The following is a 17,770-nucleotide window of genomic DNA, read 5'->3' as shown; positions in this document are numbered from 1 at the left end:
CCTTCTGTACGGGGCTCCAACACTCGGGGCCACCGCCCCCCTGCGCTCATCATGCCCGGTAGGCCCGGAGCCCCGGGTCATTCTAGCCGATCCTGAGCTGCTCCTACCGGGGACCCACACCTCAGGCTCCAATCCCCAGCCACCCCTCCCCTCCTTGCTGCTGAACCCTCGTGCTCCCGGGAGGCCCTAGGTGACGAGGCGGGCCCCTGCCCAGGACCACGAGTGACAAGCTCTTTCCTCATCTGCTGGCCTTACTGTTCTCTGTCCTCCACACAAACCAACTCGGTCAGCGCTCATGACCACCTGTGAGGGGGTCCTCGGGTCACGCACGTTGCAGAGGGTGAACAGGGACAACGGGGTCCAGTGACCGGCCTCCAGGGACCCAGCCAGTTGGTGGCAGAGCTGGGTCTGATCCCGGCCATCAAGACGCGTGCAGCCACAGCGCCACACGCCCCCCACCGAGGTGACGCGCTCGACCGTGGGTGGCTCACCATGCCCGCCCCCCTCCTCACCCTACGGGGCTGCCACCCGGGAGGGGCTGGGCTGCCCATCACCTGCCTGTCCAGGGCGCCGCAGGGACCCTGTCCGGCTGGACCAGGGGTGGGAAGAGCTGAGGGCTCTGGGGTCCACGCTGGGGGCAGAGGGGTATCAGGCAGCTGGGAGGACCTGAAGGGACGGGCCCTGGGGGACTGGGCCCACTGGGACCCCATGGGGCCGCAGGGCTCAGCCCAAAGAGGAGGGAGGGGGTGAAGGCAGACGCCACACTCGTCAGCCTCCCATTGCCCCCCAGCCTCCATGCAGGAGGAAGGAGACGGGGCCAGGAGCTGGCTCTGCGTCCAGGCCATGCTTTCCAGCCGGGCGGTCCGGGAGCCCCCTTCCCTTCCCTCGGCCTGGCCGCACCTGGGTTGGCCTGCTGGACTTGGTGAGCTTGTCCAGAAGCTCCTGGGGCATGGCGCTGCCTGTGCGGTGGTGCTGGGACATCCTGAGCAGCGGCTCCACCTCCCACACCCCGTTCTCCAGCGTCTGCGAAGGTGCCTCCACGAAGTCCCGCTCCCTGTGGCGAACTCGGCCTGCAAAGCGGCCTGTGGAGCTGCAGAAGGGCCCTACCCTGGACCACAGACCTGCCCGGGACACAGTGAGGCAGAGAGCCAGCCGTCCTGCGGGTCACTGTGCCCCCTCCCCACCCACGGAGCCAACAGTCTCCAGCCAAAGCCCCGCGCCCAGGAGGCAAAGGCGCAGACACAGAGGATCCGGATGGCGGCCGTTGGCAGGTACTCGTTGTTCCTCTTGTGCCTGAAATTCTTCCTGAAGACACGGCGCCTGATGCAGTGCGGCTGGAACCCAGGCCCGGCAGGTGTGGGTCCACACGAGCCCAGTGACCCCGGCATGTCCTTCCCAGGCTCCAGGGAACAGGGCAGACGCTGCCTCCTCACTCCTGGGTCACTCGACCCCCAACTTCTGGTTCCAGCCCCAACTGCAAACAAGCGTCCTTCTCTCGGTCTGCTGAATGCCCCGATGTGTGCATTTTTGTGTTTTCGGGGTGATTTCTCTGCTCAACACGGCTCCGAGCGTAGCGCTGAAGTGTTGGCCGGTGTCCCAAGTGCAGGAGGGCGGTGACGTGCTCACGGGGACAGTGCGTGTGTTAGATGAACTTCCTTTAGCCCCGCATTGAGTGAATCAACAACTGCTATCAGACCAGGTGTCTCTAAACAGAAACGCATATCACATGTGACCGCGTGGGGATCGGTGGCGACAACGTGGTGACAGAGGGTGACCCCCAGCCTCACACCACAGAAAACACTCCACCACAGTGGACAACAACAAAATGAAAAGCTTGACTACAAAACTTCTAGGCAGAAAATTTAGAAGAAACTCTTAGTGCCTCGGGTTAGAGAAGGATTTCTTCCATAGGACACAAAAGGTGCAAGAAAACAGTTAATAGACTGAACTTCAAAGTCAAAACCATCTGCTCATAAACATACTAGTAATAAGATGTCCCTCCACACACGGGGACGTCCCTCAGCCACGCAGAGGGGTGAAGCCCTGACACTCGCTGCCACGTGGATGGACCCTGAGAACACGATGCTCGGCGAGAGAAGCCAGACACAGAAGGACACACAGGGTGTGACCCCACTGAGGAGAAACGTCCAGAACAGGCAGATCCACAGAGTCAGCGAGTGGGTTCCTGGTTGTCAGGGGCTGGCGAGGGGACGGAGTGATAGCTAAGGGCGTGAGGGACATATTTGGGGTGATGGAAATGGTCCAAAACATGGCAGTAGTGACGGCTGCACAGCTCAGTGAACTGTCCCCACGTGCTCCGGTGCAGCCTGTGACAGCATCGCTCTCGGGACGGAGGGCTGACCGCAGGAAGACTGAGCGAGCAGTGGGTCCTGGGCCCGGCCGCTCAGCTGGGGGCCCCAGGTGGGGAAGTCACTGGGACTTGCTGAGCCTCCACCGAGACTGGCAGCAGCCCCAGGGCCTCACTGGGCGCGGCGTTCCCGGCCCCATAGCCTTCCCTCTGGTTCTCGTCACCGGCTGTCACCAGACTTGCAGGCAACGTTCCTTTCTTTTGTCTTTCTTAAAGGCAACTCTTGAGTACATGTATTTAACATGTAGGGAACCAGCCCTGACACCTTGATCTGGGTCTTCCTGCCTCCAGAACCTCGAGGACATCCATTTCCATTGTTTACGCACCGAGTACGTGGGGTTTGATGATGGAAGCTGACCCACGTGCGGGGTGACATCAGCGGAAGAATCCCGTGGCGAGGGCCTGCCTGAGGGCCACGGGCGCCCGGGCCCTCCCCGCCCCCTGCCTGCAGCCCTGCGCCCGCACCCACCTGGGAGCAGAACAGGTGCATCGCCTGCCGGAACTCGTGGAAGTAGGTCTCCAGCTCATCGTGCTGCAGTAGGGAGGGCGGGTCGGGTGTGGGCCTGGTGAAGTTGGCCACCGTGGCCGCGATGGCGATCTGGCGGCTCCCATCCTGCTGCAGGCAGCCCGGCTGCAGGCTGAAGCAGGCCGTCTGCTGAGACACAAGAGGAGTTTGTGGATGATTTTCAAGTTGGGGAGCGAGTTTGGGTGAATGGGAATAAGCCTGGATTTATCGAGTTCCTGGGAGAAACCCAATTCGCACCAGGCCAATGGGCCGGGATCGTTTTAGATGAACCCACAGGCAAGAGCGATGGTTCAGTGGCAGGAATTCGGTATTTCCAGTGTGAGTCTTTAAGGGGCATATTCACGGGACCTTCAAAGTTGACGAGGAAGGTACAGGCAGAAGACGAAGCGGACGGCCTGCAGACAACTCATGCTTCCAGAGCGACTTCGCCTCTGTCCACTTTGACAGCCAGCATGGTGTCCTCTTCCCCAGCCACCCCCTCAAATATTCCCCATAAATCGCCCCAGCCAACCGCAAAGGAACCTTCAGCTACGCCTCAGACCAGCAACCTTACAAAAACCACCAGTGAATCTATTTCCAATCTTTCGGAGGCCGGCTCAATCAAGAAAGGAGAAACAGAGCTCAAAACTGGAGACCGAGTAGTGGAGACGCGGGTTTGATCCCTGATCTGGGAACTGAGATCCCACGTGCCGAGGGGCAACCAAGTCCGGGCGCTCTGGAGCCCGTGTGCCACAACTAGAGAGAAGACTGTGCGCCGCAACTAAGACACGATGCAGCCAAATAAATAAATATTAAAAAAAAAATACAAACAATACAAACTTGGACTTCCCTTCCCTGGGGAGGGACGCGGGGTGAGGCCCAGCTTCTGCCGAGGAGCCCCAGCCCATGGCCGGCAGGTTCTCCCACGCACGCACCGACGTAGAGGTCCAGGTAGAACTTGTCGATGGAGGACCTTGCCCGAGGCCACATCCCGGACCATGTAGAGCCTCACGCCTTCGTGCCACACGTTGGCGCCCTCCTCCAGGTCGAAGGTCAGCCCCAGCAGCTCCTGGGAGATGCCCAGCAGCCCGCGTGTGAGCGCCTGCATGGGGAAGTACTCCTTGAGCAGGTTTGGTCCACGCGGTAGCGCGTCTCCTCCCCCTGGTTCATGTAGTAGCGCAGGTCCCAGGCATTGATGGGGCCGTCAAAGTGCAGGCCCCGCCTCTGGCACTCGGCCTTCTTTAGCTCCAGGATCACGGCCGCTCCTGGCTCCCCGAGGGGCTTCAGCTCCTGGGCCAGCTCATCTGCGGGCGGAGGGGAGAGGCTCGGCTACATCCCTGGGGCGGCCCCCCAGCCGCCCCCCACCCAGCGCCCCTCGAGGCAGAATGAAGGGTCCGGGAAGGCGACCCCCAAGGGCTGACACTGTGGGTCTCAGGCAGCACCACGTCCGGTCAAGGTCCGCCTGACCCCGTCCCCACTGGGACTCAGGGAGAGGCGGGGTTACCTAGGACAGTGGCCACCACCTGGCTGGTCTTGGCCATGTTCACCTCCAGCAGGGAGTCGGCATGCGTGCAGAACCCCAGCAGGTGGGACTTCAGGGCCTGCAGCCTCACCAGCTCCCCGAGGATCGCGCAGTTCTCCTGGAGTCGGGCCAGGTCTCTGCGGGTGGGCAGGGCTCTCAGGCCGCTGGCGGGCACAGCCAATCCCCCTCCCTCCTCCTCCTGGCCCGGATTTCTAGACACTTTGGTGCTGTCCTAACACGTGGTCTTTATAAACACAGGTCCTTTTGGAACAAGAAAGGGCATGAACCGTGATGGGTTCTAAGGCCAAGGGCAGGAAGAAATGCGGCCAGGCTCTCCAGGAGTCACCAAGGGGCCTCCCCGGGCTCAACAATACAAACTCGGCTGCCATGCAGACAGCAGCTCATCCCCACGGCGCCCGAACACCCAGCGCCTGGACGGTGAGACACCTGTTGCTGCAGGTGGCCCGTGGCTCGCTGGTGAGGCCCGGCCCCAGGCGTACGTCCCCTTCTCCGGGGCCACCTCTTCGGTTCTGTGGTGGGGTTCTCCTGGGAGCCCCCAGTCACCACAGGACCAACGTAGCCTGTGTGCAGCCCAAGAAGGCGGGGACACAGGACTGTCCCCGGTGCCCCCCGCATCCCCCGCAAGGCCGAGCGAGCACCAGTGGTGTCTGCGGGGAGGATGAAGGGCTCACGCACAGCCCCCATCTACTGAAGATGCGAAACGGGAGAAGCACAGACTGCAGCCACACACGGTATGGACCAAACACAAGTGTCCATGCAGGACCTGATGTCTGAATGTCAAGGCTGTGCCCGGGCCACAGCGAGAAGGCCCAGCCGCCACGCAAGGCACAGAGAGGGGATGGGGAGGCCACCTGTGCATCTGAGCTCATCGGGCATCACCCCAGAGGGAGAGGGAGAGGGAGAGAGGGAGAGACGTCTCTCCCTTCCCTGGGGGTTCTCTAGTGCAGCCAAGGCTGAAAACCACTGCATTTCGGGAGATGGGTCCTTGTGGAAAAGTTAAATAGTAGCTCATGGCATTATCGACACATATTAAAAAGGCTCAAATTCTTGGGGAGTCAGGGAGGGTAGCTGGCAGCTGCCTCGTAAGCAAGGAGAGATTGGGCATCAGAGGAGGTGCCTGTGCAGCCCGCCGCCCAGGGCCCCGCAGACCTCAACTCCCAGCGGTGGTCCCGGGCTGGAGGTCAGCGGGGAGGTCAGGCCGTCCAAGCATCAACGTTAACTTCAGGGCTGATCTAAAAGGCGCCTGGTGGTTGTTGAAGCAGAAAGAAGAGAAAGCAGTGGGGAGAGGATGGGAGGGGGAGGGAGTCCCCCTCCTCTGCCCCTCTCCCTCTCTCCCTCCCTCTCTCCCTCTCTCTTTGCTGTACACCTGAAATTAACACAATACTGTAAATCAGCTATACTTAACTATATTTTAAAAAATAGATAAGTAGGGCTTCCCTGGTGGCGCAGTGGTTGAGAGTCCACCTGCCGATGCAGGGGACGCGGGTTCGTGTCCCGGTCCGGGAAGATCCCACATGCCGCAGAGTGTCTGGGCCCGTGGGCCATGGCCCCTGAGCCTGTGCGTCCGGAGCCTGTGCTCCGCGATGGGAGGAGCCACGGCAGTGACAGGCCCGCAAAAAAAAAAAAAAAAGATAAGTAAAATGAGGTCATTAGGGCGGGCCCAAACCAATATGACTGGTGTCCTTATAAGGAGGATGTGAAGGCACAGGGAGAAAACAGCCATCCACAAGCCAGGGAGAGAGGCCACAGAACGACATTTTGATCTCAGATCCCCAGCCTCCAGAACTGTGAGAAAATAAAATGCTGTTGTTTATAAGCCATTCAATCTGTGGTATTTTGTTATGGCAGAAACGAATTCAAATTGTTCCCAGTTTTGGCCATTGTGAATAAATCTGCTATGTACACACTCTAATGCATGGTCTTTTGTGGACGTGTATTTGTGGCTCTTATGAAGAATACTGAGAAGTGGAATTCCACGTGGACATCCAGTGAGTCCCCGAAGCTGCTGCTGAATTTCCAAGGGATGGCACACCCCGCATGTCCACGCTCTGCTCCTCATGCCTTTTGCAGGGGTTGCTTCTGCCCTTGTCTTGGCTGCTGTCCTGTGGAGATTCTGGATGTGGAAAGAATGTTTGTGCCATGAAAAGGACCAAAAGAAGGGCTCGGGGACGTTTTTCCATTCAGTCTTGGACTCAGGCTTCTCCCCACTGCCCTATGCTTCCCTGGGCATATTATTCCTTGGAAAATTCCTGATTTTTAGAAAAAAATAATACACACTTGATGTTTAAGAAAAAGTGTTCCAGGGACTTCCCTGGTGGTCCAGTGGTTAAGACTCCACGCTTCCACTGCAGGGGGCACGGGTTCGATCCTCGGTCGGGGAACTAAGATCCCGCATGCCGCACAGTGCAGCCAAAAAAAAAAAAAGAAAGAAAGAAAGAGAAAAGAAAAAGTATTCCATACAGAAAGAATACTGAAAAGGAAGTACATGCATACCTCAGAGATATTGCAGATTTGGTCGTGAACCACTGCAGTAAAGCAAATATCAAAATCAATCAATGGGGGCTTCCCTGGTGGAGCAGTGGTTGAGAGTACGCCTGCCGATGCAGGGGACACGGGTTCGTGCCCTGGTCCGGGAAGATCCCACATGCCGCGGAGCAGCTGGGCCCGTGAGCCATGGCCACTGAGCCTGCGCATCCGGAGCCTGTGCTCCGCAACGGGAGAGGCCACAACAGTGAGAGGCCCGCGTACCGCAAAAAAAAAAAAAAAAAAAAATCAATCAATGGATCAATCAATAAAGGGAATATCATGAGTCACCGTTTTTTCTTTGGTTTTCCAGTACATATAAAAGTCACATTTACACTGTACTATAGTCTATTAAGTGCACGATAGCATTATGTCTAAAAAAAAAATAAATCTTAGGGACTTCCTTGGTGGTCTAGTGGTTAGAAATCTGCCTTCCAATACAAGGCATGCAAGTTCGATCCCTGGTTGGGGAACTAATATCCCACATGCTATGGGACAATTAAGCCCTGGCGCCACAACTACTGAGCCCATGTGCTCTAGAGCCCTTGTGCCACAACTAGAGAGAAGCCCGCGCACCGCAGCGAGGAAGATCCCGTGTGCCGCAACTAAGACCTGATGCAGCCAAATAAATAAATATTTTTAAAAACCCTTAATTTAAAAATATTGCTAAAAATGCTAACATAAATTATCTGACAACACACAGTTCCCACAAACGTTCAACTGGTAAAAAAAAATCTGCAAAGCGCAATGAAACGAAGTATGCCTGTAAAGATGAGGCCAAACTGAAACACCCAGAAGCATCAGTGTTTAGTGGTTAACGTCCTTCTGGGCAGCCAGAAATGGGCACAGTTTTCCCTCAAGGGGTGGTGCTTATATGAGTGGGGCGACATTTAGCTAATCCCTTAATCATGATGGTTGTGCAGCTTTCAATTTTCCAATCCTTTAAGCCACACTGTGCTGGACACTTTCTTACAGATAATTTAGTGCACTTGGATGTGTATTTCCTTGGGCCAGTCCTGGAAGAAGAAGTGCAAGTTCCTGGATATGAAAAACATATTAAAATACATTTATATGTTACATCTCGCATGTATTACATGAATGTGTGCTATATATTAATATACAAAGTATAATTTTATAGTTATGTATGTGTTTGTATTTAAACCAAAAAACATCACATGATAAAAATTTTAAATACAACAGAAAAATCCGAAAATAAGCTTTTCCTTCCTAATGGCTTCCTCTCAAAGCATCCCTTAGCAACAGTTTGATATTTCTTTTCCAAAAATAGTTTGCATATATTTACATATATATGTGCTATTAAAGATTTACAAAATTGTTTCCTATAGCATTTGCCATTTTATATCTTGCTTTCTCTCCTTATCATATATATATATATATATATATATATATATATATATATATTTTTTTTTTTTTTGGCCGCACCGTGCTGGAATGTGGGATCTTAATTCCCTGACCAGGGATCGAACGTGTGTGCCCCGCATTGGAAGCGTGGAGTCTTAACCGTCTGACCACCAGGGAAGTCCCTCAGATATATTTTTTAACATGACCACAAAGGGATCTACTTCCTTAAAGACTGCATAGCATTTAATAGATTACAGCATAGCATGTCTTAATCTATTTAAACAGCCCCATGAACGGACAGATAGGCGTTGCTAGTTTTTGTTATCATAAACAATACTGCCCGGATAGCTTATTCTCACATCTTTGCATACATTTACAAGTTTTTCTCACAGGTTGAGTTATTAGCTAGTTCAAAGGAAAATACATATGTGCATTTAAGTTTTAGCAGATGTTGTCAATATTCCATCCAAAGAATTTGCATAATTTCACGGAATAACAAAGTGTCGGAGTGTCTTTTTCTCTACATCTTTGCTACCATTGGGTAAGATACATCTTTTACAGTTTTGCTCATCTGCTACATTGTTTGGATTTTGCATTCCTTGGAGTAAACTTGAGTGAGTTTGCGCAAATGTTTATAGGTTCTCTGTACAAACTTTATAATAGTTTCTTCTGTGTGGACACTCTCTTTCTGTCTGTCTTTTTTTTTTTTTTTTGTGGTGCTGCATGGCTTGCAGGATCTTAGTTCTCTAACTAGGGATCGAACCTGTGACCTCTGCAATGGAAGCTTGAAGTCCTAACTACTGCATGCCAGGGAATTCCCAACCATCCTCTTTATTTACTTACTTTCCCAGCCTCCTTCCTGGACTCCTGCTAATTTATTCCTTTCCACTCTATCCTCTACAGGCTTCCAGAATAACCTTTCTCACAAGAAAATCTGGTCACATTGGGTCACCACTCAAAACATGTCAGAGACCTCACCCACACCCCGCAGCCTGCAGGATAAAGAGCCTATGCTCTTTAGTCTAGTTTAAAAAGTCCTTTATAATATGGTTCCTCCCCCATCCCAAATGCCCATTAATTGAGCACTAAGTTCAGATACCCTGTGGGTGCTGGGGACCCAGAGATGAATGAAACAGGCAGATGTCTGCTTTCTGCAGCAGTCTACAGCAGTTTTTACTATTTTTTTCATTATTGTCTCTCTATAGGAGAAAAATAGAATTATCTTTAATTTAAATCAGTTTTAATCTAATTACATTTAATTTCTCCCTAACAACAGAAATTAAATGTTTAGGAATAAGATTTTGTCAGGGAGGGTTGGCTTTGGAGGGCCACAAGCCATTGTCATGTCTAAGGTTTTTTGTTCTGTTTTGTTTTGTTTTCGCCACCCAAGAATTAGTTTTGGCCCTCTTGGGAGCCATATCACTCCCATTGAGAATGCATGCTCTAGAGGGAGAGCTGGACAGTAAACAAGTAAATGGAAAAGATCATTCCAGGGAGCCAAGAATGTTACTGTGAATTCCCTGGTGGTCCAGTGGTTAGGACTCTGCGCTTCCACTTCAGGGGACCCGGGTTTGATCCCTGATTGGGGAACTAAGATCCTGTAAGCCCCGTGGCGCAGCTGAAAAAAAAAAAGTTACTAAAGGAGGAAGAATGGTTGAGGGAGCCACGACTCTTGATCATTTGAATCAGGAAATCTCTTTCCAGACAAGGAAGACGAGCCTTGGTTTCTTCAGCTGCAAAATGGAAATAATAATTTCTCCCCACAGTTCCTGCAAACAGTGAAAGCTCAATAACTGAGCTTTGTTGTTATTATTAATTTTTAATTTTTTAAAAAACGTAAATGAGATACGCTTCTATTTAGCTACCTAGCAGGGTACCAGCTCCCAACCTCTCACACAGCCGGCGCCTCTACCTCCGTCCGTACGGTGGCGCTGTGGGGCACAGCGGTTGGGCTGCTCTAGGCAGCGGAATCGGAAGTCTCGTGCTCCTCCCACTTCCGGTCTTTGGCCCAGGCTTGGGCTGCGTGGAGAAGGTGTCACAATGCCGACCGGAGACTTTGAGTGAGTGTGGGGTCATGGAGGGAGGCTTGGGAGGCGGACTGGGCGTTCTAGGGGGTATTATAGAATCTGGATGCGCCGAGGCCGCGGGAGCCGGGCCGCGCCTCATCCAGCCCTCCTCCTGGCCAACTTGTCCCCGCAGTTCGAAGCCCAGTTGGGCCGATCAGGTGGAAGAGGAGGGAGAGGACGGTGAGTCTGCCCTGTCGCCCCCGATCACCACAGCCAGCCCTCCAGGCCGTCACTGCTGCCTGTTCCAATCCCCCACCCTGGCACCGCCGTCTGACCCTGCATCTCCCCTCACGGCCAGCCCCTGCCCCGCGCCATCCTTATCCGGGCCAGCCTATCTCCAATTCCGGACGTTCACCTCTTCCTCCCATGCCACCGCCCAAATCCTTGATCCCAGCACAGCTGCTCCCCTTCTCCGGGGAGGAAGTTGTAACAGCCTCCCTCCTGCCTTTGTACTAGCGCCCGGGTGCCAGGGATCCCCTATGCTTGCCATTGCTGGAAGTTGCTACAGCCAGCTTCGTGTCCCCAGACGGCTATCCCAGGACACTTCCTGGCCAGTCGTCTGCCCTCGGTCCCGCCTTTCTCAACTCTTGGTGCGGACATCATCCCAAAGTTCCCTCCATTTCGGTTTGGGAGCTCTTGCCTCTCTATCTAATCCCTGTTCCCTACACTCCCTTTCACAGACAAATGTGTCACCAGCGAGCTCCTCAAGGGGATTCCTCTGGCCACCGGGGATACCAGCCCAGAGCCTGAACTATTGCCGGGAGGTGAGTGACAGACTCCTCTCCGTCCCTGGGCTGCCTCTTCTCCCCAGCCGCCTTCCTGCCTGGTCCCCGTTCCCCAGGGCTCAGTTCCTCTTGTGTCTTCCCCTCTCCCAGCTCCACTGCCGTCTCCCAAGGAGGTCATCAATGGAAACATCAAGACACTGACTGAGTACAAGATAGATGAGGATGGCAAGAAGTTCAAGGTGAGGCTGGGGAAGAGGTGGGTGCCCTTTGCTTGGGGGCACTTGGACAAGGAGAGAATGATGTGTGTTGGGTGCATTGATGAGGAAGATCCCCTGGCCCCAGGAACCTTGAGGAGCTGGAAGCCCACACGTCTCCCCTTCTGTCTACAGATTGTTCGCACCTTCAGAATTGAGACCCGGAAGGCTTCAAAGGCTGTGGCAAGAAGGAAGGTAAGGACTTCCCTGGCAGTCCAGTGGTTAGGGCTCTGCGCGTCCACTGCAGGACACATGGCTTCAATCCCCGGTCGGGGAACTAAGAGCCCACATGCCGCGTAGTGTGGCCAAAAATAGAAAAGAATAAAAAAAAAAAAGAAGGGGGAGGAAGGTAAGACCCTTCTTCCCCTGTCTTGGGGGCGCCTCCAGGGCTGACTCAGAGAAAAATAGGAATCCTTTTCCCCGGTACCTTTATTTTTAGAAGTGGGGTTTAACTGTTTGCACTTGTTTTACTGGAGCAGAACTGAGGCCTGTTTGTAGTCTGTGGGGGGCCCTGAAAAGTCCAGCAGGTGCAGCAGTGGGTGGGCTTGATTCTTACTCCTCTTGGGTTGTCTACCAGGAGGAACAGAGCCAAGCCTTCCCCTCAGGTGGCTGTCACAGCAGAAGAAGTGATAGCAATAAATACATGTGGCACAATTCCCGGCGTACTTTCTCTGTGTTAGACCCAGGTGCTTTGCAGGAACTATTTTCTCATTCAGTCCCCGTAGCATTCCTGGGAGGTGTGGGGAGCATTGTGGTCCCTTTTTTTATAGGGGAGGAAGTTGAGGTTCAGATTGTTTAATTAGCTCAAGGCCCCTGGAAGTCTGGGTGACCCTGCACACCCCTGCGCATCACTCCATGGTGGGGGCTGGTCCGCTACCTGCACGGCCCCCACCAGGAGCTGTTGGCTGTGGAGCTGTTTCCCCCCTGAGCCTCAGTTCTCTCATCTGGAACATGGGGCTGAGAGCTGCCCTTGCCTCCTGGAGCTGGTGTGAAGCTAGGGCCTGGCAGGCACTCAGGGAACAGGAACTGTCATCACCACTGCTTTGAGGAGCATTTGGGGAGGGTGTTGAGTGGGGTTCAAGGCCCAGACACCCTGGAGGTGGCGCTTGTAAGTCTAGGGTGCCAGTGGAGGGGGTCGCATTTGTCCTTGCCTTAACCTGTCCCCTATCCCGCGCTGAGCTCAGAACTGGAAGAAGTTTGGGAACTCAGAGTTTGACCCACCAGGGCCCAATGTGGCCACCACCACTGTCAGTGATGATGTATCCATGACATTCATCACCAGCAAAGAGGTAAGTGGGCCAAGAGGCTGGTGGCCAGGGTGGTGGTGGTGTCGGGGTTGTGCCAGCCCAGTCTGAGCTGCTCTGACCTGCCCCACCAGGATCTGAACTGCCAGGAAGAGGAGGACCCGATGAACAAGCTCAAGGGCCAGAAGATTGTGTCCTGCCGCATCTGCAAGGGCGACCACTGGACCACCCGCTGCCCCTACAAGGACACACTGGGGCCCATGCAGAAGGAGCTGGCCGAGCAGCTGGGCCTGTCCACTGGCGAGAAGGAGAAGCTGCCCGGAGGTGCCAGGGCCCGGGGATGCGGCTGGCAGGCTGTGGGGTGGAGGACAGGGATTGTGTGCGCCTCTGGGAGAGTCGTGGGTCGTCACCTGGTGTCTGAACGGGACCGCCACTGCTGGGGCTGTCGTCTCCCACACAACAGTGTCCGCACTGCAAGGCTGTGACCACAGGCCACGTTCGTTTGTGTGAGAGAGACTGGCAGGTGGGTGCTCTGACTGCTGGTGATGTCACCTGACTCTCCTCACTGGGGGCCGTGAGAGCCGCTCGTGGGCACGGCCACGTGTGTGACTACATACACCGTGAGTGGTGGGGAGACGGTTGTTCCCCGGATGTGTCTGTGAGTTTCCTGACTTGAGTGCACTGTGTTTGCACGCCCACACCAAGGAGCAGACTCACCCAGGTGAGCAGCCACTTGTCACCTGCCCAGGGGCAGGTACCTGGGGGCTGTCCCTAACCCTGTGTACCTGTCTTCCCATGTGTTGTGAGGCTGGACATTGCTGTCAACCCCTGTGGGTTCTCTTGCTCTTCCTGTGCCGCCGGCAGGGTGTTGAGGTGGTGTCAGCTTCCTGCATATGACCTTTAAGTCGTGACCACGAGGCTTTGAAGGAATCAACCGATCACCTGTGGTTTGACAGATGGTGCTTGGGCGGGGCCGTGGCTGGAGCCGCCAGCATCCTGGGGCAGGTCTGTGCCGGGGAGGCCTGACTGGGCCTTGCTTTTGGTCTCCAGAGCTGGAGCCTGTGCCGGCCACTCAGAACAAGACAGGGAAGTATGTGCCTCCGAGCCTGCGGGATGGAGCCAGCCGCCGCGGGGAATCCATGCAGCCCAACCGCAGAGGTGAGGTGGCGAGCACCCTGGCACTGGGCCGGCGGGCGGGCATCTCCCTGCACCCTGTGATTATCCCGCGGGTGGGGCCGGCCCCTTACAGATGCCTCTCCTTGCTTGCCCAGCCGACGACAATGCCACTATCCGCGTCACCAACCTGTCCGAGGACACTCGTGAGACCGACCTGCAGGAGCTCTTCCGGCCCTTCGGCTCCATCTCCCGCATCTACCTGGCAAAGGACAAGACCACCGGCCAGTCCAAGGTGGGCTGGCGGCCAGGGGGCGGGGAGGGGTCCTCCATAGGTCCCAGTTGTGCCTTGAGCATCCCTGACCCCACCCTCTCCCCCAGGGCTTTGCCTTCATCAGCTTCCACCGCCGCGAGGACGCCGCTCGCGCCATTGCCGGGGTGTCCGGCTTCGGCTACGACCACCTCATCCTCAACGTCGAGTGGGCCAAGTGAGACCCCTGCCTTCCCCCGCCCCCTCCACGGTGTCACGGCCCACAGATGCTCAGGCTGACTGCAGGCCCCAGGCCAGGTTAACAGCCACAAAGGCTGTCCTGGGGCGCAGGTCATTTACTGTCCTTCTCCTCTTACGGAGGGGCGCACGGCCCATGCGCGGCGGGGCCTTCCCGCCGGTCTGGCTCGTCGTGTGCTCTGCGCTGCCACCCGGTCTCGTCCTGCCCTGTCCCCCTCATCCCCGTTGAGTTCCCTGTGGTGTGGGTGTAGGGTGTGCTCTTGGGATTCCCTTAGGGGTCGGAAGCCCCCATACTTCCCATCCTCAGCCACCTCGTGTTTCTCTCTCTAGGCCGTCAACCAACTAAGCTGGCTGCTGCTGCTTGGCCCCCAGCCCCCGGGACCCTTCAGTGGCAGAGGGCAGCCTCCGGAAGCAGGGGGCTCCGAGGGCAATAAAAGATCTCCACCACCCTGTGCTGTTCCATTTATTCGCAGATGTCACTCACACTGTGGTGGGCGGGGCCAGGCCTCCTCCCCGCCTTCCCCCTCTGTTGTGGGTTTGCTCCCTGGCCCTGCCCGGGGTTACTGCTGCGGGTGGCGATTCCTGCTGCTCTGGCTTGGGCGCTCCCTGGTCCCACTGCAGGCCTTTCCTTGGGGAGGAAGTTTTGACTCAGGGCCTCTTGGGGGATCAGAGCCAGGGGCCTGCTGTGCTCTCAGCCTCCATTCTGCTGCTGGGTCCCGGTGTCTCGTGATGAGGAGGGGGCTGAAGATGGGCCAGGTCACGGACTCAACTCAGGGGACTGGGGCCCCGAGGTTTTGGGGGTGGCTGTGACATTGAGAGGCAGGGCTTGGCCGGAGCACTCCATGTTCTCTGGGGCCTGCCCCTGCCCGCAGCCAGGGCAGCAGCAGTCCAGGCTGGGCACCACAGCCATGTAGAGCAGCGGGTGTACGCAGATGGCCAGGGGAACGAGGCCCCGTGTTACCTGATGGGCCACGTACGTCCTCCAGCTCAGTGCCGCCTTAGCCTGGGCCGCACTTGCAAAGCCTGGGCAGAGGGCTCTCCAGCGCTGCCGGGCATACACGTTGAGCACCCCTGTGACGTAGTAGGGCACATAGGAACTAGCGTAGAGGGCAATGCCACCGGCCACCAGCATCATCACGTGCAGCTTGTTGGCTGCTGTCATGCCGTGGCTCTGCAGCACGGCCTGCCCGAGGGCGCCGTAGGCCACCAGGCTGAGCAGCAGCGGCAGGCCGCAGCCCAGAGCCATGAGCGCCAGGCTGTAGACCCTGTAGGCCTCAAGCTGCTTGTCATCTGCTGTCCCCAGGCACTTGATGCAGGCAAGGGGCCTGTCCACAGTGCACTTGCCTTCCTGCTGTGGCCCACTCAGGTGGGAGAAGCTGAGCATGGGTGCGGCCAGCAGGGCTGCCAGTGCCCAGCCAGCAGCACTGATAGCCCAGGCGTGCTTGGGCCGCAGTTGGCTGTGGGTGAAGAAGGGGTGGACAATGCCCAGGTAGCGGTTGAGGCTGATGCAGGTGATGAAGATGACGCTGCCCAGCAGGTTGCAGGTGAAGAGGAAGCGCTCCAGGCGGCAGGCAGTCTCCCCGTAGCTCCAGTGTTTGGGTGGGTAGAAGTAGGCGGCCAGCGGGGGCAGCGTCAGGGCATAGAGCAGGTCGCTGACTGCCAGCTGGGCTGAGAAGATCACGGCTGGGTGCCAAGGGCGATGGTCCTGGGTGCAGAAGCGGTACAGGGCCAGGCTGTTGCCAGCCAAGGCCACCAGAAACACAGCCACCAGCATGGGCCACAGAAAGTCTTCCTGGAAACCGCTGAGGATGTGGTCAGCAGCCGCTGAGAAGTTGGCTGGGCAGTGTGTGGGACCTGGGGCAGAGAGCGTTGCTGCATCAGCCTGTCTCTGACCATGGCTCCCGCCGCCTTCAGAGTCGGAAACACTGTGACACCCATACCGGCTGTGCACCAGGAGCCCTTTGCGGGGTATACTCCGCTGAGTACTTTTCCACACCCAGGAGCGGGGGGCCAACCACAGCTCCTTCGTACAGAGGGAATCTGTACGAAGAGGCCCAGAGGCCCAGAGCGGTTAGAAGCACAGAGTCCTTCATTCAGCCTCTCTCTGTGTCCCGCACCATCAAGAACCAGTTGGAGCAAGAAGCAGGGACGCAGGCTTCCCCGGCGGCGCGGTGGTTAAGAATCCACCTGCCAATGCAGGGGACACAGGTTCGAGCCCTGGTCCGGGGAGATCCCACATGCCATTGAGCAACTAAGCCTGTGCACCACAACTACTGAGCCTGCGCTCTAGAGCCCGCAAGCCACAGCTACTGAAGCCTGTGCGCCTAGAGCTGGTGCTCTGCAACAAGAGAAGCCACCGCAATGAGAAGCCCGCCCACCACAACGAAGAGTGGCCCCCACTCGCCGCAACTAGAGAAAGCCCGCGCGCAGCAATGAAGACCCAATGCAGCCAAATAAATAAATAATAATAAAAGTAAAGGAAAAGAACCAGGGACGCATGTAACCTGGCAGTGACCACCCAGAGCCATCGGGGCCTGGGGTGGAGGAGAGGGAGCCCAGGCGAGTATCCCACCCCACTACACAACTCCCAGTCCGATCTGACAGTCGTCACCCCCTTAGTGTCACCCAAGTCCAGCCCCCACCATCTACCTGTTGGCTGCACTCGGATCTCCCTGCTCTGGCCCTCACCCATCTGTTCTCTCACATCCTCCAAAGGGCACCTGAGACAGGTCACATCCCTATCCTCCCAGCCCTCCCCGGCTTCCTCCTCACATGGAAGAAAAGCCAGAGCTCACCTTTTCGCACAAGGCCCTGCAGGAGCTATCCCTCCCACCCCACCAGGGCTCTCATTTCCCACTCCCAGCTCCCTGGGACCGCAGTGTCCTGGCTGTTCCTTAAGTCACAGCCTGCCTCAGGGCCTTTGCACCGGCTGAGTCACAGGCAACAGGCATCCTTAAGGCTGTCCCACTCACCTCCTCCTGGTCTGGTCCTGAGAGAGGACCTGAGATCACTCTAACGTTGTGACTGCACCCTTGGTCCCCTACCCTGCTTATATTTTTGCCACAGCTTGTCACTCCATCTGATCACTGTAAGAAAAATCCCCAGAATGTTCCCTCCTGAGGGTGAGGCAGTGCCCTGCTACTGGCTTCCCAGTGCCCAGAACAGCACCTGGGACTGAGCAGTGCGGGGGGGAAGCTGAGCTCTGCAGTTGACCCTTTACACGCCCCACTCAGCCTCAACTTTCCAACCTGAGAATTGGCCTGTTCCCAGGTTGGTCCAGCAGGCTGGCCAGGAGCTCTGTGCGAGGTGCATGTACCCCTTCCCCGACCCGGTCGGCTACCCCACTCTCACTTCTGCCTTCCTATCCCATCCCTCTGCCCTGGGAGGAAGTCGGTCCAGACGTGATTCTAAACCCCTTCTCCCCTCTGCCCTCCAGGAGCCGGCCGCCTCCACCCCCATGGCCCTGGATGTGTGCCTGGCTCACAGCAGTGCTGGCTCCTCACCTGAGGTGGTGGTGGCCATGGCCCGCATGGCCTGCCTCTGGGTCTGCAGCCCAGTG

The 17,770-nt window shown here is 56.5% G+C and overlaps 2 protein-coding genes across 3 annotated transcripts; one reads left to right on the top strand and one right to left on the bottom strand.

The window, feature by feature from the left end:
* Positions 1–10,306: 10,306 nt before the first annotated feature.
* Positions 10,307–14,651, top strand: EIF3G (eukaryotic translation initiation factor 3 subunit G; the record flags this gene model as incomplete). Of its 2 annotated transcripts, XM_082837114.1 has the most annotated exons (11): positions 10,307–10,361; positions 10,501–10,547; positions 11,048–11,131; positions 11,243–11,331; positions 11,482–11,541; positions 12,531–12,635; positions 12,725–12,914; positions 13,641–13,748; positions 13,862–13,998; positions 14,085–14,191; positions 14,542–14,651. In XM_082837114.1, exons 1-11 carry the CDS (start codon positions 10,342–10,344, stop codon positions 14,555–14,557), a joined length of 963 nt encoding a protein of 320 aa, XP_082693240.1. In that variant the 5' UTR covers positions 10,307–10,341. The 2 variants fall into 2 exon arrangements, with proteins under 2 accessions (XP_082693240.1, XP_082693241.1); XM_082837115.1 differs by lacking the exon at positions 14,542–14,651 and having other exon boundaries at positions 14,085–14,195.
* A 317-nt stretch (positions 14,652–14,968) lies between these two features.
* P2RY11 (purinergic receptor P2Y11) lies at positions 14,969–17,733 on the bottom strand (the record flags this gene model as incomplete). Its single annotated transcript, XM_082836508.1, has 2 exons — positions 14,969–16,065; positions 17,715–17,733. The coding sequence occupies 2 exons, from the start codon at positions 17,731–17,733 to the stop codon at positions 14,969–14,971; spliced, it is 1,116 nt and encodes a 371-aa protein (XP_082692634.1).
* Positions 17,734–17,770: the final 37 nt, after the last annotated feature.

The sequence above is a fragment of the Leucopleurus acutus genome, assembly GCF_964270905.1.
Source record: "Leucopleurus acutus genome assembly, chromosome: 3".
NCBI lineage: Eukaryota > Metazoa > Chordata > Mammalia > Artiodactyla > Delphinidae > Leucopleurus > Leucopleurus acutus.
This window is presented reverse-complemented; position numbering and strand designations above follow the sequence as displayed.